General features: G+C 38.0%; 2 protein-coding genes across 2 annotated transcripts; both read right to left on the bottom strand.

The window, feature by feature from the left end:
• Positions 1 to 1,943: 1,943 nt before the first annotated feature.
• Positions 1,944 to 6,848, bottom strand: LOC115965590 (ubiquitin-conjugating enzyme E2-23 kDa-like). The gene is made up of 8 exons (XM_031084848.1): positions 6,688 to 6,848; positions 4,886 to 4,999; positions 4,660 to 4,733; positions 4,397 to 4,476; positions 3,780 to 3,894; positions 3,450 to 3,502; positions 3,054 to 3,182; positions 1,944 to 2,303 (listed from the first exon to the last, which is right to left on the bottom strand). Exons 3-8 carry the CDS (start codon positions 4,701 to 4,703, stop codon positions 2,173 to 2,175), a joined length of 552 nt encoding a protein of 183 aa, XP_030940708.1. The 5' UTR covers positions 4,704 to 4,733; positions 4,886 to 4,999; positions 6,688 to 6,848; the 3' UTR covers positions 1,944 to 2,172.
• A 6,075-nt stretch (positions 6,849 to 12,923) lies between these two features.
• On the bottom strand, positions 12,924 to 13,421 carry LOC115964365. Its single transcript, XM_031083694.1, has one exon. The coding sequence runs from the start codon at positions 13,419 to 13,421 to the stop codon at positions 12,924 to 12,926; it is 498 nt and encodes a 165-aa protein (XP_030939554.1).
• Positions 13,422 to 18,533: the final 5,112 nt, after the last annotated feature.

Here is an 18,533-nt window from a genome sequence, read left to right as displayed (position 1 = left end):
AGGTAAATGACATCGTTTTTGGTCTGTGTGTATTTGATATTGAATGACATGAAGGGCTACGTATAGGTGTATATATATATATATATATATATAAAGGGGTAAAAGTGCAAAATGTGAAAATAGTGAATTAAAATGCAAAGAGTTTTGTATGTATGTATGAGGAATAAAAAATCTTAAAAGATTGAATCAAAGGATACAAAGAATATTTATTTATTTATTTTAATTAAAAAAAGTCTTGAAACATTGAACCAAATAAAAAAAATCAATATTTAATTTATTCTTCTCTCTGATGTGGCACTTGAGAATATTTCAATTACTTTTTTATAAGATATGTCACTTGGTAGAACCTCATACACTTTTACATGACGTCTCTGCTTTTATATATATTTTTACATGAGGCCTCTGCTTATGTATATAAATATATATATATATATATATATTGATTGATACTCAAAATATATATACAAAAACTATAGACACTTGCAACAATCAAGCTGACATTTCCTTTAATACATCTAGTCACAAGAAATTATAAAACCCAACCACACCAATGCAATGACACAAAAACATTGTCATATTTCCTTACAGGTTACAACAAATCAGTAACAAAATTGACACTTGACATTTACTTTAATCAACCATATCAAACAATAGTATAGTCTTTGGTAAAACTTACATTCGGATTTTGGGTCATTTGGATCACATTCCTCAATTTTTATAGATAGTGATCCCACACACAAAACAGTGCTATAGTGAATGACCATAAATTGTGGGAGCCAACATCTATCTCAATTACATATATATAAATTCACCACAATTACTGACCAAATTTTAAATGAAAACAAATATTATTAAGTTTCTACAGCATATTCATTCTACTCCTTGGTTCCTAGTTCCTTTCTTTTCTGTTTTGAAGACAGGAGCCTTAAACTCATTTCTCTATTAGGATTTTATTTTTGTAAATATGAATGTAAATTTTGTCTTACAATAGTCTGTTGGGATGCTTTTTTAAATTGGGATGAGCCAACTTCATCTCATCTCTTCTTTCTTAAGTTCTTGTCCCTAAAGATAGGATGAGTGAGCCCTATCTTATTTCTTAATAGATTTATATTTAATCATTGAAAAATGAAACAAATGTTAAATGCATACTAATGACATAAATGCATGAAAAATTCAAACAAAACCTATCTCGATTTTCAGCATATGTAAACTAAAAAGCATCAAATACAAAGTGAAGTTTAAACCACTTAAAAAGATCAAAGTCATGGTGCACCCAAACCAAACAAAACAAAAATGCAAGTACCCAATTAACTAAATCAAGTTAACCTTGTAACTCTCAAATATAAAGTTTCACAAAGGTATCAAATGTTAATCACTAATAAAGTTTCATATTATAAAAAACATTTCTACCAAAAATAAAAAATTATAACAAACATGCCTCAAATTTCAATGAAGGTACGTTTGTTCCTTAATAGCAAAAACATTTTATTTAATCATTAAGCCAAATCACATAACACACACCAAACCACTTATCTACAAGGTTCAAACATCATGTTAAAATTGAAAGTCATCCATTTAGAGCTAGAGTGTCATTCCCCCAAATCTCAAGGAGATTTGTGCAATTTACCCAAAAATTTAAGCACGCACAAAATTGGGTAATAGCAACTTTAAAAGACAAAAACCTAAAACACGCTTTTAATCCTTAAAGTTTAGAGTTTGTTTTATTTTGGCCATTTATGCTTCAAAATTTTTATAAGCTGGCAAAAGAATCAATAAATAATTAGTTAAATAAATTAATAAAACAAGAAATAGAACATGTACTTAAAAGAGCTGAGTATCTTGTCAATTCCTTCTGGTTCTCAGATGAGAATTTCAGATTATAGCAGGCCAAATAATCAATAAATAAATAATTAATTTAAATTAATTAAAAAAGAAATAGAACATGTAGTAAAAAGAATTGATTAACTTGTCAAGTCCTGTTTCTTTGTTTCTAATTGATCCCTTGTACCTTTAAATATCAGTACGGGCGTTACAATAGTTGTCATGATTCTACAAGCAAATACAATATAGTCATACAACTAGTAACAATTGAACAGGTAAACATATTATAAGGTCCAACTGCTACTGCTATAAGGGCCTTTTAAAATCAGAGAATGAAGCCATTGTGGTTCATTATGGGTCAGCATGTCCAGCAATTTCATCATCACTAGAACCACTTTCCTCATCACTGATGTCCTCATCACTATCCACTTCGGCTGTGGAATTGGTGAGATGCTCCTTCTTTGCGTATCGATCACAGTATTCTGAGTCCACAAATAATAGTAGAAAAACTTATATTTTGCAGTTCCAGATATGACATCTCATCCCACTAGCAGCAAGAGTCAGTAAAAAGTTTCCGCCTCCCTTTTTTTCTCTTTATCAATTTTACTACTAGTAATTGTTAAGAAACTATCTCAAAAAAATATATATTCTAATAACACTTAAATAGCTAAGGTTTTCCATGTCTACTATTCTTTGAAGTATTTGGTAAAAACTTAATACAACAACCACTAAGCATTAGTCCCAATATTTCCTCAACTGTAACGACCCAAACTAACCAAAGTCGATCACACATATTCTTTTCTCTGTCCACTATTCTTCGAAGCTTAATGTGGGAAACAATTCAATATTGAAGTATTTGGAATTGAAAATAAAGTGGAAGAAAACCTAAGAATTTTTAGAAGAAATTTGAATCTGGGCCTCAGGAAGAAATTAATGACACCCCTCTTAATGGGCATTCCTTAGAATATTTGCAGTCAAATCATCTTAATGGGGTTTCCTCTTATACCATCTAAACAAACAAGATATACTAGATAGTCCTAAATCATCTTATTGACCTAAATTCATTTCACATACAGGGAACCTTCTAGCAACCTACCCTCTGTGTCACTGCTGAGCAAGTTCCCAATTTGTGAAATTTCAGTAAGTGGTTGAGATTTTTCCTTGAAGCTGGTTTGCTTCAAAACTCATCAATATAAAAAAGGAAGGAAGATTAGGTAGGAATCAAATTTCACCTTTTACTTTCTGATCATACTGCTTTCGATCCTTCATCATCAATGATGCAGCATCACCATTGAGTGGGTCAGAAGGATTTGGATAAAGCAACAGCTGTGGAAGGAAAACTTCAAACACGTTTAACAGATCTGTTCAAGAAAAAATGGGTATATTATGTGAGGAATCCAAGTGAATCCAAAAGGTTGAGAGAGAGAGTTTGATGATTTGTGCAAGAAAGTAAAGAATACAAAAACATTATACATGATCATTGTAACAAATTCTGATAGGGGAGGGGGGAAATATGAACTCTGACACATTAAAAACATGAATAAAGACACCTATAAAAAAAGAACCTACACAACTGTTGAAGTCTTTTTTTACTAAAAAAAGAATTAGAATTGATAATTGATAATTACCAAACATTGGACTCCAAGATTGATTAATAACATCCAAGCACACAGAACCAGATCTGCAATTAATGAAATAAAAAACCAAAGTCAGCTTTCTTGACAACAAATTTAAGAGGATTGCCTGCAATGAATTTTGACTGCTCATGAAAAAAGTCAGCAAAGTAATCATATTGTCCTTGCTTGATGCTTCTCAAAAAGCAATGGCAAGCCAAAGTGTTTTTAGAATCTAATGAAAAATTTTCATATGACCAAATCTGCCAGATAGCAGTTAAACAATCCCAGGGCAGAAGAGTTTTTGATAAAAGTTAGGTTTGTTTTAAGGTATAAGTTGCTCACAGCTCATCAACATTTGGGTGGTATATCTTGTTCACAAAACCAATAGAAGGAGACTTGTATGGATAAGCATCAGGAAGTTCGACTCGGATTTTCCAAACCCCGCCTTCATAAAGGCCTGAAACCATCACAATCATATAAAATAAAGGATATGATATCAACCAAAACAAAGAAAAATAAGGATCAAAAGTATATTCAAAATTTGAATTAGATTATAATTTTTCCATTATCCTTTAAGCATCATGTAACCCTTGTTTGTTTACAGACATCAATTACAGGATTAAGTGTAACTGGACAAGGAAAGCATCTTAGGGATAACTGGTGATATAGATATTAAGGACCTTTAGCAATTTATGAAGTAATGGATCTATTTTATCTGTTGTAATATTTAAAATTAAACAGACCATAATGTTTTCAGACAGCCAAATCAATATTTTTTTTGGGATTGATCGGCATGTAATATTTCTGAATTTATTCATAGAATTCAATATTAAAATGCACCCAAAAAATAACTGGCCCTGTGCAGGGGGGTGGAGGAGGAGGGAGATCATAGCCATCAAAACAATTGCAAAAGTGCAATACATGAAGGTGAAACAGAAGCATGAGAGTAAGAACAGTACTTTCTTTTGGACCATGGAATTCCACATTGAATTCATTGAGTCCATCATTTATTGTCTCCACAATGTAATCACTCATCATCCTGGACAAGGACAACATGAACACATGTGAGATGTGCCAGAAAGAAAGTCATCACTAATAACTTCAGCATGTGAAAATGCAATTGCAATCCTGAAACAGAACTCATGATACAAGGCCAACTTGGTCAAACTAAAGAGCATATAAATAAAACATTCACACAGAGATGTCACAGTCAACAACTTACAACTTCATGACATCCATCTCTCTCCTCTTGCTTGGAGAAGACATTTTAATTTTTATAAACTAAAATTCCACAACCTGCAAGATCCATCAAAAGAACTTATTTCTTTCAAATTATTACTTAAATAATTAAATTCAATACAAACGAACAAACCTTTGTGTTCAGGAATATTCAGAAATACAAAATGATTGGAGATAAAATAGTTCAACATACAAGAATAAGCACATACCGTCTTTGCAGAAACTCACAAGATGTACTATGAGATAGAAAAGCAGAATACCAAAGTATCAGAAACCTCAAATTTTACTTAACAACCAAAACGAGGAAAAAGGAAGTTGCATATCTGTTGATCCAAAGAAAAAAAAAAGGTCAGTAAATGAAGACTTCTTGCAACAACGTTAGTCAAATCTGCCTAAAACAGAAAGTTGCATCAATAAAATGTGACATCACAAATTCCACCATTAACACCTCCATTTTGTTAACTTTTCAAGTTATGACAACGTTATGCTCAGAAGGATAACTAAAGCACATCTTTAAGGACATCACCATTAAAGCACAAAGTAGAGGTAAGTAATGTCTAAATAGAAAACAAGAAAATAACACAAATCTAACACTAAATAGAAAGAAAATTTAAGACAATGGTAATTAAACCATTAATGAGTCAGCAATGGATGTGTATAACATATGCAAGCAATGGAAACCAATTTCATAGACCTATTATATCATGAAAGAATTAAAGAGTAAGAGAAATAGAGAAAAAATTCACACAATACGATTAAAATGCAACCTAATCCAATTCTAACTCCAGTCATTTCAAAGAAATGGACCTTTTGTATAAGCTAAAAATACAGCTTCTGGATCATATTTCTTCAAAGGCTTCATTGCAGCCACTCAGCCAAGAAAACACTACTAGTCCTAGCCTTCTAGGAAAACCACATACTCCACCATAAAATCTTTTAAATCTTTAGTGCATTAAATCTCGGTGGAACCTGTAGCAGGCCCCATTTAAAGCGATCTTAGATTGTCGAAGCCTTCTGTTAGCTCAATCATAAACTTGAAAGCCTTCACACATTTTAGAAGGACAAATATTTGTACCATCATACAATCTAAAGCCACTGCCCTTCAAATGTCTCCATCTCAAGCTCAAACTAATTACCTTTCTTTATAAAAGAAAGCACCTATGCTATTATATTGTTCAAAAGCTCTATATTAGCATATTTATGTTGTCTTTTTAGCACAACAATTTAGCCCCTAAGCTACAAGCTGATACATTAGCACAGATTATATGTCAAGGATAAACAAACTTCATGAATCAACAAGTGAATTATTATTTAGGTTTCTAATAAAGACCATCACAATGGGGCTGTAAAACAACACCAAAAATATTCCGAAGGGCAAAAACATTCAGGTAAGACAAGTACTGTCAGCAAATTACAAAATCTATGATAGTGCTCACAAGCACTTATGATCATTTTAAACGAAAAGGTTAAATATGTAACCATGACCTGCTCAATTTCCCACTTTTTTTTTTTTAGAAATTATTTCCCACTAAAATTAGAAAGAACACTAACGATACAATCTTTACTCTCCAAATTAACAATTAAAAAAACAATGGGTCATCAACAAATGATAAAAAAAAAGCAATGCACAGTGTTTGATCCACAATGCAACCACTCAATCCACAACCACTTGCACCATTTTCCAGTCATAGAAACTACATGAGACCAACAGCAAAACTGTGAAATCTTTATACAAAAACCAGTTCAAATTTCTCATATTCCATCACTTGCTCAGCAAACAAATAGAGCATCATTGAAGAACATACAAAATTAAAAAATAAAATTGTGGAATTATTTAAAGCCAAAAAAGTTTCATAACTTTTTACACAAAATGAATTGATGACAAGATCTAAGAACTACCTAGGTAACCAAATTGAGAGAGAAACAATGTAAACATATATTTGAGGTCCATTTGATTGAATCCTTATTAAAAGTGAGAGAAAAATACAAAATGAAAACTGGTGTGTCTTACAATTGCCAGTGAATTTCACGGGTTGACGCTTGAGTTCCTGATCGGACCAGAGAAAAAACCCAGAAACTAAAATGGAAAGAGAGATTGGGGAAACTCAAAAAAGTGAAATTTGACGAAGAAAAATGAAAATATACGTAACTGAAGGATAAAGAAAGAGAGAGAGAGAGAGAATGTTATTTATATATACATTGAAGGAGACAAGAGAGAGAGAAAGCGTAGGAGATGGGTGTGTGAGAGTTTCGACGTGTTCAGAGGCACGTGTTAGAAAGTCCGGTTTGCACGTGGCAAGCTAATTTGTGGTAGTCTGATTTGTGGCGGTGATTAATTAAGCAAAAAAAAAAAAAAAAGAGTTACTGTTTACAATATTTTTTTAACAAATTTGAGATAGAAAACTGTTATTGGTAAATAAAAAAGTAATTTTAATAACGGGTTTATATTAGAACTAGTATCAACTTACTATTTAAAATTTTTTGTGAAATTATTGTGAATGTTGCATTACTAGTAGAATAAAATAATTGTCCCTATAAATTAGGACTAGATTTTGGTCTTGCTGCTTTGCATATTGCACTATGACCTCATCTTATCTCCTTTTCAATCTCTTTATCTCTAATCTACACATTAATCCTTTCTTGATGCATTTGGGGCTAAAAAAATAGCTTCAATTTTTAAAAAAAAAAAATTTGTGGTTTGTTAAGAAATTGCAGCTGAACTAACACTTCCTAATATTTAGGGCGTAAACGTTTAAGATTCAAATTCATTCTCCCTAATAACTAAATTATTATAAAAATTTATGATTTAAAAAAATACAATTTCAAACTATTGAAACAAACGAAACCTAGTTTTCTTGTAAATTTTTACTATTATTTAGCTTATTTATAAGTGTAGGGTCACAATTTGGAGCCTAAACTCAAGAGGTATGGGGTCTTGGTCCAAGGAGCCCAAAAACAATGAATTTGTAGAGAGTGAGCCATAGAACTAGGTCTTAGCGAGTTGGACAACGGGCAATATTGGGCTATGCAACGATTAAACGCAAATAAAACATGTTGACATCCATAGATTTTCAGTTTGAGGAGGTAAAATGAATATATATTGATCACCGTTTGAGTATTATGGCAGTTTAGATTGCTACAATATTCTCTTCTTCTTTTTTTTCGTGTTCTTCCTCATGGGGACTCCTCATATTATATAGTCTTCTTGAAACCATCGTGGTCCTACATTTGTCGATCATCTGGATCCCTACTTGAGTACTTGTCTCATCCGACACCCCCTTTCAGCCTTCTGTGAGTTGTGGTGGCCAAGACAGCACTGTTCATAGGTCCTCTCCACATTAATGCGGCCAGAAAAGTAGCTGCAATGCATTTAATGCGGTAGCAGCAACCTCTCCTAGGATATTTGCGTTTCCTTCTTCCCTGTGGGTTTGTGAGTTACGTCTTTATTGCTAATGCCTATTGGGGGGGGGGTCCTTTTGATTGCCAAAGTGCATGTTTGAACTATATTCATCATGTCCGATGAGGCATTCCTCCTCGGATCGTCCTCCAAATGCCCCTTGCCTATGAGAGCTAAGTTGAAAATTCCTTTAGCAACCATTTCCTCTCCTCAGACTTTGCTAATTATCCCGGGTAGGGCTCAAAGCCCACTACATGATTTGGAGTCTTTGCCCCTACAATAGCCCCTCAAAATTCTGGTTTTTCCCTCTTATCCGAGGAGAAAAAAGAGGGATTTTGATATTTAAAGGATAAGTCACTCCAATTCTTTGATTCACACATGTGGGGAGCACCATCTCACACGCCTCATAACTGCTACTGACGCTTCGTAGCCCACAAGGCACCATTAATTGCACTAGGCAGCTCTATGTCCCTTCGCATCCAACGATGAGGCGCTAAATCAACGGCAGATATTCTTCTAAAATTTTGAGCAGGAGTAGTCCCGTTTATTTTCCCTCGCTATATAAGGCTTCTGAGGGAGATCACTTTCCCCTTTTTTTAGAAAAGAAATTCAAGCGTTCCAGAGAATTTCAGTGCCTCCTCTCACAAAATATTCCAAGTCCCTAAGTTCCATAGCTGATTCTGTAAGGATTCCCTGCGGATCTTTTGAAAGTTTGAGAGACTTAGAATACGCACTCCCTTAAGTTTTCATTTCCCCATATTCCCTTCCTTTTTTTTCTTTTTTTGTTCTCCTCGGCCTTCTTTCATTTATAAACATTTCTCTATGCCCTTTCGGGTTATCTGGATGGGTAAGTTTAAGAACCTAGTAGATTCTCCGGTCGGTATAGAGGGTTTTAGGGCCAGGTACCACATCTCGCAAGGAGTGGGTTTAGAGTATTGCCCTTCGGACAAAATTCTAACCAACAGAGAAACGAGGCAGGTCGTCATTCCTATGATCGCTTTCATAGAAGGAGAGATGACCATTCCTATGGGTAGGATAACTAGAGATTACTTGCGTAGCCATAGGTTGGCCCCCCACCAGTGCGCCGCTAATATGTTCCGAATCCTAGGGTACGTAGATGCTTTGAATGACCAGATGAACCTCGGCCTCTCATGGCACGATGTTGTTCACTTGTACGAGTGCCATTGCCTTTCCGGGACGTATTACCTAAAATCCAGGTCCGACGAGGTGAGTCTGATATCTTGCCTTCCCAAGTCCAACAAAGGCTTGAAGGACGATTATCTAGTCGTTTCCGAGAAATGGCACGACAGTCTTCACTGCCCAGTTAGGGCAGGAACACCAGGTGGGACACTCTAGGATCAGGTCCCTTGGTGAGGATCTTAGTCTTTTGAGCTTTCCTCTTACTTGTTTTGGTCTTAGTTTTGGTCACTTATTCTCTCAGACTGATGTAACCTTTCCTTTGGATGTTTTGCAGACAAAGTACACACCACTCCGAGGATCAGTCTGGTCAACATCCAAGCTCTTAACCACCTCTTAAAGTCGGAGATCTTTGTGAGCGAGGACAGGCAGTTGTGGGCCGCTCACCTCATTTTGGACTATGAGCCTCTATCCTATGCATTCGTGGACGTGGGCTAGGCGATAAGGGCTGGGAGTCCTTGATTGGCTCGTATTGACGTTTCTAAACCGAGATTCCTAGCTCAAAGCTGAAATCGATCACTTCCGCTTCAACGAAGAGGGTGAAGTGTCAACAAGGCTCGTAGAACTTTCAAACTCCGGCTCGAATCTTGATCACTTCTCGGCAGCTCACTCCCCGAGACTAATAGTTGCTCGGATCGATACCAGCTAAGAGACTGAAGAAGAAGGCATGGATTTAAAGCCGAGATCTGATCTATAAGGCCTTATGTCCAACAGGAACAAAGGACAATCTTCCAAAGATGCCCCTAAGGAGCAAGCTCCTGTTAGCCTTCCTCCTGCACCTCCACCTCCTCCTCCCACTGACCCCGGACTACAACCCATTCCAAACTTAAGGAGGAAAAGGCTAGTCGATGAACTGGAAGAGGGTGAGGTCGGACCTCAGAAGGCCAAACAACAAAAGAAAGGCAAAGAGCATAAAGATAAAAGGACAAAGTCCATAGACAGTTGAGATGAGGCTGCACACAGGAGGGGGCAGCACACCTGGTCTTCTCGGCTCAAATTGGACGACGTTCCCATCCCTTAGGACGCGACACTTTGGGAATCCTAGCGGGGGCAGGCGACGTATCTTGCCGAGGCTCTGCAGCAGCCCCTCCTCTTGCCTCGTGACATGGATGGGCTTAGGACTATGAGGTAATCGGACTTCTTCATGTCGTTAAAGAGGGATATCGCCATGGTAAAATGAAAACTCTCCATTGTTCAAATTCCTGATTCTATGTTCATTTATTTGTCGTCTATGTTTTGATGATTCTTCCACTATTATTCGGGTTACCCAGCAAATTTACATGGCCAAAGAGTGGGTTAAGAACTCCCGAGAGGAAGTGAACGCTGAGGTTCAGTCCCGCCTCGTAGCTGAGAAAGTTGTCAGAGCCCTTAGGCTGGAGAAAGAGAGCGTAAATGAGAAAGTCAAAGAGGCCATTAAGGCCCAGGACAGCACTGAAGTGGGCCTTAAGACCACAACGAGGCAGGCTGAGGACATGCGCCAGCAGCTACACATAACAGAAATAAACCTGGCCACTGAGAAGCAAGCGGTCCGAGACCTGAAGACGCAGCTACAGCAGGCTAAGGAGGCGGCTCGGGTGGCCAGGGAAGCAGCTAAGGCTGCGATGGCAACCTCTTACGAGCGTGGGGTGAAGGACACCGAGGCCAGGTTGACCGAGGAGGTGGTTGTGGTTTGCAGGGACTATTGCACCGAGTCCTAGGGAGTAGCAATGGACCGGGCGGGAGTTCCTACAGACTCCGAGCTTAGGAGGATCGAGAGTACCTTCTTCCCAGAGGATATTCGAGAGATTCCTGATTCGGACCCTCCTTCTAAGAAGCTCCTTTCTGCCCAGGCCGCCGTTCCTGACCCCATCGTTCTTGGGGGGGAAGGAGTGGATGAGGAGGCTCAGCCACCAACAAAGGACAAGTCATCCAAGGACGCCCTCACAATTAGAGATGTTGTCTTGCGGGCCAAGGATGCTGAGTCTAAATCCAAAGCTGAAGGTGATCATCCCGAGACTGCTGACCCCGTAAAAAGTCCAATAAAAAGCAAGGCTTAGAACTTTAGGCGTAGGGTTTTCTTTTGTTGTTGTTTCGTTTTGTTTTTCATTTCTTTGGCTTTTGCCAATTGTTTCGTTTTGTTTTTCATTTCTTTGGCTTTTGCCAATGCCTGTAAGATAACTTCTCTTCAAGTTTAATGAATGATCTAATTTCCTCTTCTTTGGTCTTTATTTTTACTGTTTTAACTTTATTGTCATCATGAATGAGCCCGAACTGTGCTGCTAGATTTCTAATGGTAATTCATTATTCGTAGTTCAAGAAATATAGCTAAGTATGAACAAGAGAAAAAGATTCTTCACTCGTGATACGAAATGATTCTTACATAGTGGATATGGGACCTGAGGGACGTAAGAGATATCCCTCGTGTCTTGCATTCTGCCTAAGTAATTAATTTCCCCTAAACCTGTGGTTCGAGAAGCCACGCAGTACTCAGATTCTGTTTAATACTTGAGCAAACATACAAAGTGATTAATTTCCCCTAAGCCTGTGGTTCAAGGAGCCACGCAGGACTTAGGTTCTATTCAATACTTAGATAAATGTACGAAGTGATTAATTTTCCCTGAACCTATGGTCCAAGGAGCCACGCAGGACTTAGGTTCTGTTCAATACTTGAGCAAACGTATGAAATGATTAATTTCCCCTGAGCCTGTGGTCCGAGGAGCCATGCAGGACTTAGGTTATGTTCAATACTTTGATAAATGTACGAAGTGATTAATTTTCCCTGAGCCTGTGGTCCGAGGAGCCACGCAGGACGTAGGTTCTGTTTAATACTTGGATAAATATACAGAGTGATTAATTTCCCCTAAGCCTGTGGTCCGAGGAGCCACACAGGACTTAGGTTCTGTTTAATACTTGGATAAATGTACGGAGTGATTAATTTCCCCTGAGCCTGTGGTCCGAGGAGTCACGCAGGACTTAGGTTCTGTTTAATACTTGGATAAATGTACGAAGTGATTAACCACGCAGGAATTAGGTTCTGTTTAATGCTTGAATTGATAAATGAGAAACAAGAAGCGCAAGGGCTTTTCGCAATAGAAGGATTTATCAAGAATGGGAACTTTCATTAATAATAGTACCTTTTCAGGTTATTTACATTCTAAGGGCGTGATACTACATGCTCATCCAAATTTTATAAAAAGTATGCCCCTATGCCAGACACTCAGGGTAAAAAACTTATTTGATAGCCCCTGCTTTCTTAAGTTTCATCACCTCCTCCTTGACTTCGTTAGCATGCTCTTTCAACGGATGCCGAGGAGGTTGCTTCTTAGGCGTAACGGATGGGTTAACGTTAAGGTGGTGGCATATGAAGTCCAGATTAACCCCCGAGGCCTCATAAGCATCCCATGCAAACACGTCCACATTTTCCCTGGGAAAATCGATTAGTTTTTCTTTTTCTTGGGGAGGTAATTCCGAGCCGACTTGAAAGAACCTTCTCGGATCAATGCCCACAGAAACCTTTTCCAGATCCTCGCAATTTGCCTCCTCGGCTGATCCCCTACCGAGCATTGCTGGGGCTGTTGATTGCTATAAGCCGCTCTCAGTAGAGGTCGAGGGCTCGGCACTGGGTTGTCGTGAGATGGCAGACACCATGCACTGTCTGGCCATGGTTTGGTCCTCTATAACTTCTTTGACCCGACTTGACCCTCCGACGGGTACTTCACCTTTTGGTGCAGGGTAGAAAAAATAGCCCCTAGGGCATGAAGCCAAGGCCTAGCTACAATAGCTGTGTAGGGTGAATAGGCGTCCATCACAATGAAGTCCACCTCCACTACGTCTGAGCCTATTTGTATGAGCAGTCTGATCTGGCCCCTTAGAGTAACAGTCTTCCCTTCAAAGCGTACCAGAAGGGAATCGTATGCCGTTAAATCTTCGGGTTTCAAATTCAGCCCCTTGTATAGGTCGAGGTACATTACTTCCACAGCGCTGCCCTGATTGACTAACACTCTCTTCACATCATATCCCCCAATCCTGAGCATGACGATCAGAGCATCATCGTGGGGTTGGATGGTTCCAACCTTATCTTCATCCGAGAAGCCCAACATAGGTGAGGCCATCCTCTTGGCCTTCTTAGACTCCCGATCATCACTTTCAGCGAGAAGCCGAGCTACAGACATTACTCTGGAAGGACAAGAGCCGATCCTTCCCGAGGCGGCTAGAATGACATTTATTGTGCCTATAAGTGGTCTCAAGGAGGTGTCCCTTCATGTCTCAACATTCGTCTGTCCTTGTCAGCCACTGGAGTGATGTAGAAGATGACTCAACTTTCCCTCTCAGACCAGCTGGTCCAAATGGTTCTTCAGGTTTCTGCAGTCTTCGGTGGTATGCCCCTTTTCTTGGTGGTACTGATAGTATAGGTTCTGGTTGCGCTTCATGGGGTCTCCTATCATCCTATTTGGCTATTTGAAGAACGGCTCATTCCTAATTTTCTCCAAAACCTGATGTATTGGATCTCGGAACACGACGTGGACTGCCTGCGCACTGGCAGATCCGGATTGCTTTGTGTAATCTCTCCTCGGTCGGTTGTTGTTGTTAAATCGATCCGACCTAAAGTCCCTCCTTTCCTGAAGGACAACCTTCGCTTTACCCTTACCCAACTTTTGGTCCTCTTCAATCCTCTTGTACTTGTCGATTCGGTCCATGAGCTGGCGCAGGCTGGTGACCGGTTTCCCAGTCAAGGATTTTCTTAAACCATGCTCAGTCGGCAGGCCTCTCTTGAAGGTACTGATGGCGACGTCATCATAATTTCCCTCTATCTCATTATACATCTCCCAATACCTATCCGAGTAGGCCTTTAGGGTCTCCCCTTCTCGCATGGATAAAGACAGAAGGGAATCCAAGGGATGAGGAACCCTGCTGCTCGTGATGAAGTGAGAGCCAAAGGCCTAGGTCAGCTGCTTAAAGGAATTTATGGAGTTCGACCTGAGACCATCAAACCATCTCATCGCCATTGGTCCCAAACTAGATGGAAATACTTTGCACATCAGAACTTCGTCTTTGGAATGGATGGCCATCCTCTGGTTGAACTGACTAACGTGTTGTACGGGGTCTGTTCGACCGTTATATATGGTGAAAGTAAGTTGATGGAATCACCGAAGAAGCTCAGCCCCCTCTATCTTGCGTGTGAAGGGTGACTTGGACATTTGATCCAAGGCTTTGCTCATGGCGTCGTTCACTAAGCCCTTACAGGACGGACTCCTGTGACTGCATTTGTGATTTTGTTCTTCCTCATAGGAGAAGGTTTCACTTGGTGGAGTTCTTGACCTTCGCCTATATTCGTCGTCCTCTTCATCACTAGTGTCTGGGCTGGAGGGGGGACACTTCCACTGCGCTTGACGCAACTTCCTCTTTAAGTCGTCAATCTCCCGCTGTAGAGCTCTGTTATCGTCTTGCTCTTGGGATACATGACTTTTCCCCCTTAAACGGCTTTTGCTTGTATGGGTGGTACGTACACTACCCTCTCGTCGCTTGTCTTAATCTCTTTCCCGCTCGAGGTTAAGAAAGTTGTCCTGCCGTTGAGAGTCTGCAGGCTTCGTTCGGTGTGGACATGATCCCACCATATTTAACCGTTGCATTTACTGAGGCACAAGCCCTTCCCACAAACGGAGCCAATTGTAGGGTCACAATTTGGAGGCCAAGCCCAAGAGGTATGGGGTCTTGATCCAAGGAGTCCAGAAACAATGAATTTGTAGAGAGTTGGCCGTAAAACTAGGTCTTAGCGAGTTGGACAACGGGCAGTATTGGGCTATGCAACGATTAAACGCAAATAAAACATGTTGACATCCATAGATTTTCAATCCGAGGAGGTAAAATGAATATATATTGATCACCGTTTGAGTATTATGGCAGTTTAGATTGCTACAATATTCTCTTCTTCTTTTTTTCCGTGCTTTTCCTCATGGGGACTCCCTATATTATATAGTCTTCTTGAAGCGATCTTGGTCCTACACTTATCGATCATCTGAATCCCTACTTGAGTACTTATCCCATCGGACACCCCCTTTCAGCCTTCTGTGAGTTGTGGTGGCCAAGGCATCTGAATCCCTACTTGAATACTTGTCCCATCAGACACCCCCCTTCAGCCTTCTGTGAGTTGTGGTGGTCAAGGCAGCACTGTTCACAGGTCTTCTCCACATTAATGTGGCCAGAAAAGTAACTACAACGCATTTAATACTGTAGCAGCAGCCTCTCCTAGGATATTTTACGTTTCCTTCTTCCCTGCGAGTTTGTGAGTCACGTCTCTATTGCTAATGCCTATTAGGAGGGTCCTTCTGATTGCCAAAGTGTATGTTTGAGCTATATTCATCACGTTTGAAGAGACATCATCACGTTTGAAGAGACATTCCTCCTTGAATCGTCCTCCAAATGCCCCTTGCCTATGAGAGCTAAGTTGAATATTCCTTTAGCAACCATTTCCTCTCCTCGGACTTTGCTAATCATCCCGGGTGGGGCCCAAAGCCCACTACATGATTTGGAGTCTTTGCCCCTACAATAAGCATTATAAGTAAATTAATCAAAGCATGTGTTTAATAAATCTTTTTTTAATACAAAGATAGTAATATTTTTAGATTGTAACTGTGAGTAGTTGTGGTTTAAGTATAATCTAATGAAAATAGTATACAAGCAATGGAAAATACATGATAATGCAACATGTAGTGCATGACAGTACGAACATACTACTTAGACTACGTGTGTATTTGAATACCGTTTATTTTGCTAAAAACTGAAAACTAAAAAAAATAAAAATAAAAATTTATGGTTACTGTTCACACAAAAAATACTTTTCATTTGCCTTAATGTACTATTCATGGGACGTGCAAGAGGCGCTAGTCCTTAAATAATAATAAAAATTAAAAAAAAAAAAAGTAAACTCCTTGGACACAGACGTCAATTCAAACGGAGCCACATGTTTTCTTTGACCAAATTAAGGATGCGTTTTATGCACCACAACGACGGTTACAAGGTAATAAAAATTAATATTATAAGAAATACAATAAAATGGAATGGAATACTTATTCAATTAATTTGCTTAGTAACACTAAAGAAATAATTTGAAAAAAAAAATTATCATTAACATTATCGTCTTTTTCAGGATTTATATCTCCATAAATAATGGTATGCTATCCCTTTTGTCAATATAAATAATATTTAGGTATTTTCAAAATACAAAGAATGGTAGTTCCTCCTCTCATATTCATGGTGGGGTCTACTCATTAAATTCATAGTAAAGTCTACCATGAATATGAGAATAAGGAATACCATTTATCAATACTTCGGAAATATCTAAGAATTTTCCTATCAATACTAGCTTTATTTTATTTTTACGCAAGTAAAACAAAGGTAGAGTTACTATTCTTTAATAAATTGATTCTCAAAACTATTGTGCTAAATCATTAAAATGCATTAATTTTTGTTATTATAGTTCTTGGTAGTTCCAAGGGGGGAAAATTTTCTCTTTCCTTGGAAAATTTTTTAGCTTTTAGTGTAAACTAGTGTGTAATATTGTGCTTATACATGGATACAGTTAGAATTACATTATTTAAATTATACATTTTTTTATAGAAAATGTTCAAATTATACACGGTATTAGCTTATACCTTTTTTATATCATACATTCTTAAAATATGTAATGGTTTCTAGCTATATATATATATATATATATAAAATTTAGAATTTAATTGGATTTAGATTTTTTGGATTTTTACCCAATAATTCACTTGCCACAAAAATTAAAAAATTAGATGGATACATGACACAAAATTAGACTCCAATTTAGAATCTAATTAAATTTGGACTCTTTAATTTTTACACTCAATAATTTACTTGGCACATAAATTAAAAATTAGATATATACATGGTGTACAATTGAGAATCCAATTAAAATCTAATTGGATTTTTTTTTTTTTTTTTTTTTTGAGTTTTGGCCTTCATATATATATTTGGAAAGAAGTTAACTACGCTAGATGATAACGACAATCCTACTTGTTAATATTCGCATACACTCAATCAAATTGCTACAGACAAATGATATCAAATCCGGATTTTAAAAAATAGAAAACAGAAAAGAAAAAAAAAAAAAAAGGTTATGGATTCTTGTTTGAATATCTTATTATATTAAAAAAAATGATAATAATGAAATCAACAACGTAAAGATAGTGAAAGAGACAAGAGCAACAAGAATTTTTAGAGAATTTTTAGGATGGTACTGTGAACTTGCTAGTGATAGCTAATATATACTGGAGGCCATTTGGGGAAATTTCTAAGAGTTGTTAGGGATGTCCACAGGTCGGTCTGGATTAGGTTTGTGTCCAACCTGTAACCGACTTGATGACATAGGGTTGTCGGAAAGAAGACTCGCCGCCGATCGAGAAAACCCACGGATCAAGTCGGATCGGACTCAATTGATCGGCAATCGAGTCGGTTGAAGCCAACAAAGATGCTGCCGAAGGTTCCAATCAGCGGCGATCTACATTTTTTCATCGGATCTTCGCCAAATTTGAGCAAAACCCACTGGATCTGGGCAAAATAACCTTAGATCTTTGCCGGATTTGAGCAAAACTCACCGAACCTTAGCCAAAAACCACTTGATTTTCATCGGAGTTGTTCAAAACCCACCAGATCTAAGCCATATTGGAGCAAAACCCATTAGATCGTAGTTGGATCTGAGCAAAAACGACGAGATTTGACCAAAAACTGCAAGATCTCCACCGGATTTGAGCGAAAACCACTATGTTTTTGCCGGATTAGGGTAGATCTAGCCTCTTTCAAGGGCTTAGCCGACCAAATCGGGTGGCTCAGCTTTTGGAGAAGGAGACCCTCCACCCGACTCGCCGGTGTCGGTTGTGGCACTCTGAGACCCACCGCCGACCACCTCTCTCCTCAAATCGAATGGTTTCAGTTTAGGTGGCTCCGGGTCAAGCGGATTAGTCGGTTCACAGTTGGGTTTGGACATGCCTAAGAGTTGTTACCTAGCTTAAAGAAAAATTATTAGGAACAAATACAAAAAAAAAAAAAAAAAAAAAAAAAACTATAACACCAATATTACCAAAAAAAAATGTTCACTAACTAATGTATCATAAGAATATGATTAATGTCAATTCAATAACATAATATATATAAATATTTGATTTTTTTTTTCTTTTGTAATTAATTATACATCTATTTGTAAATTTTATATTATAAAATTATAGTCTCTCTAGCATCATTCTAAATGTGATAGACATTATGGT

This window comes from Quercus lobata, chromosome 10 (genome assembly GCF_001633185.2).
Source record: "Quercus lobata isolate SW786 chromosome 10, ValleyOak3.0 Primary Assembly, whole genome shotgun sequence".
Lineage (NCBI taxonomy): Eukaryota > Viridiplantae > Streptophyta > Magnoliopsida > Fagales > Fagaceae > Quercus > Quercus lobata.
Note: the sequence above shows the minus strand (reverse complement) of the source record. Positions and strands in the feature narration are given on the sequence as shown.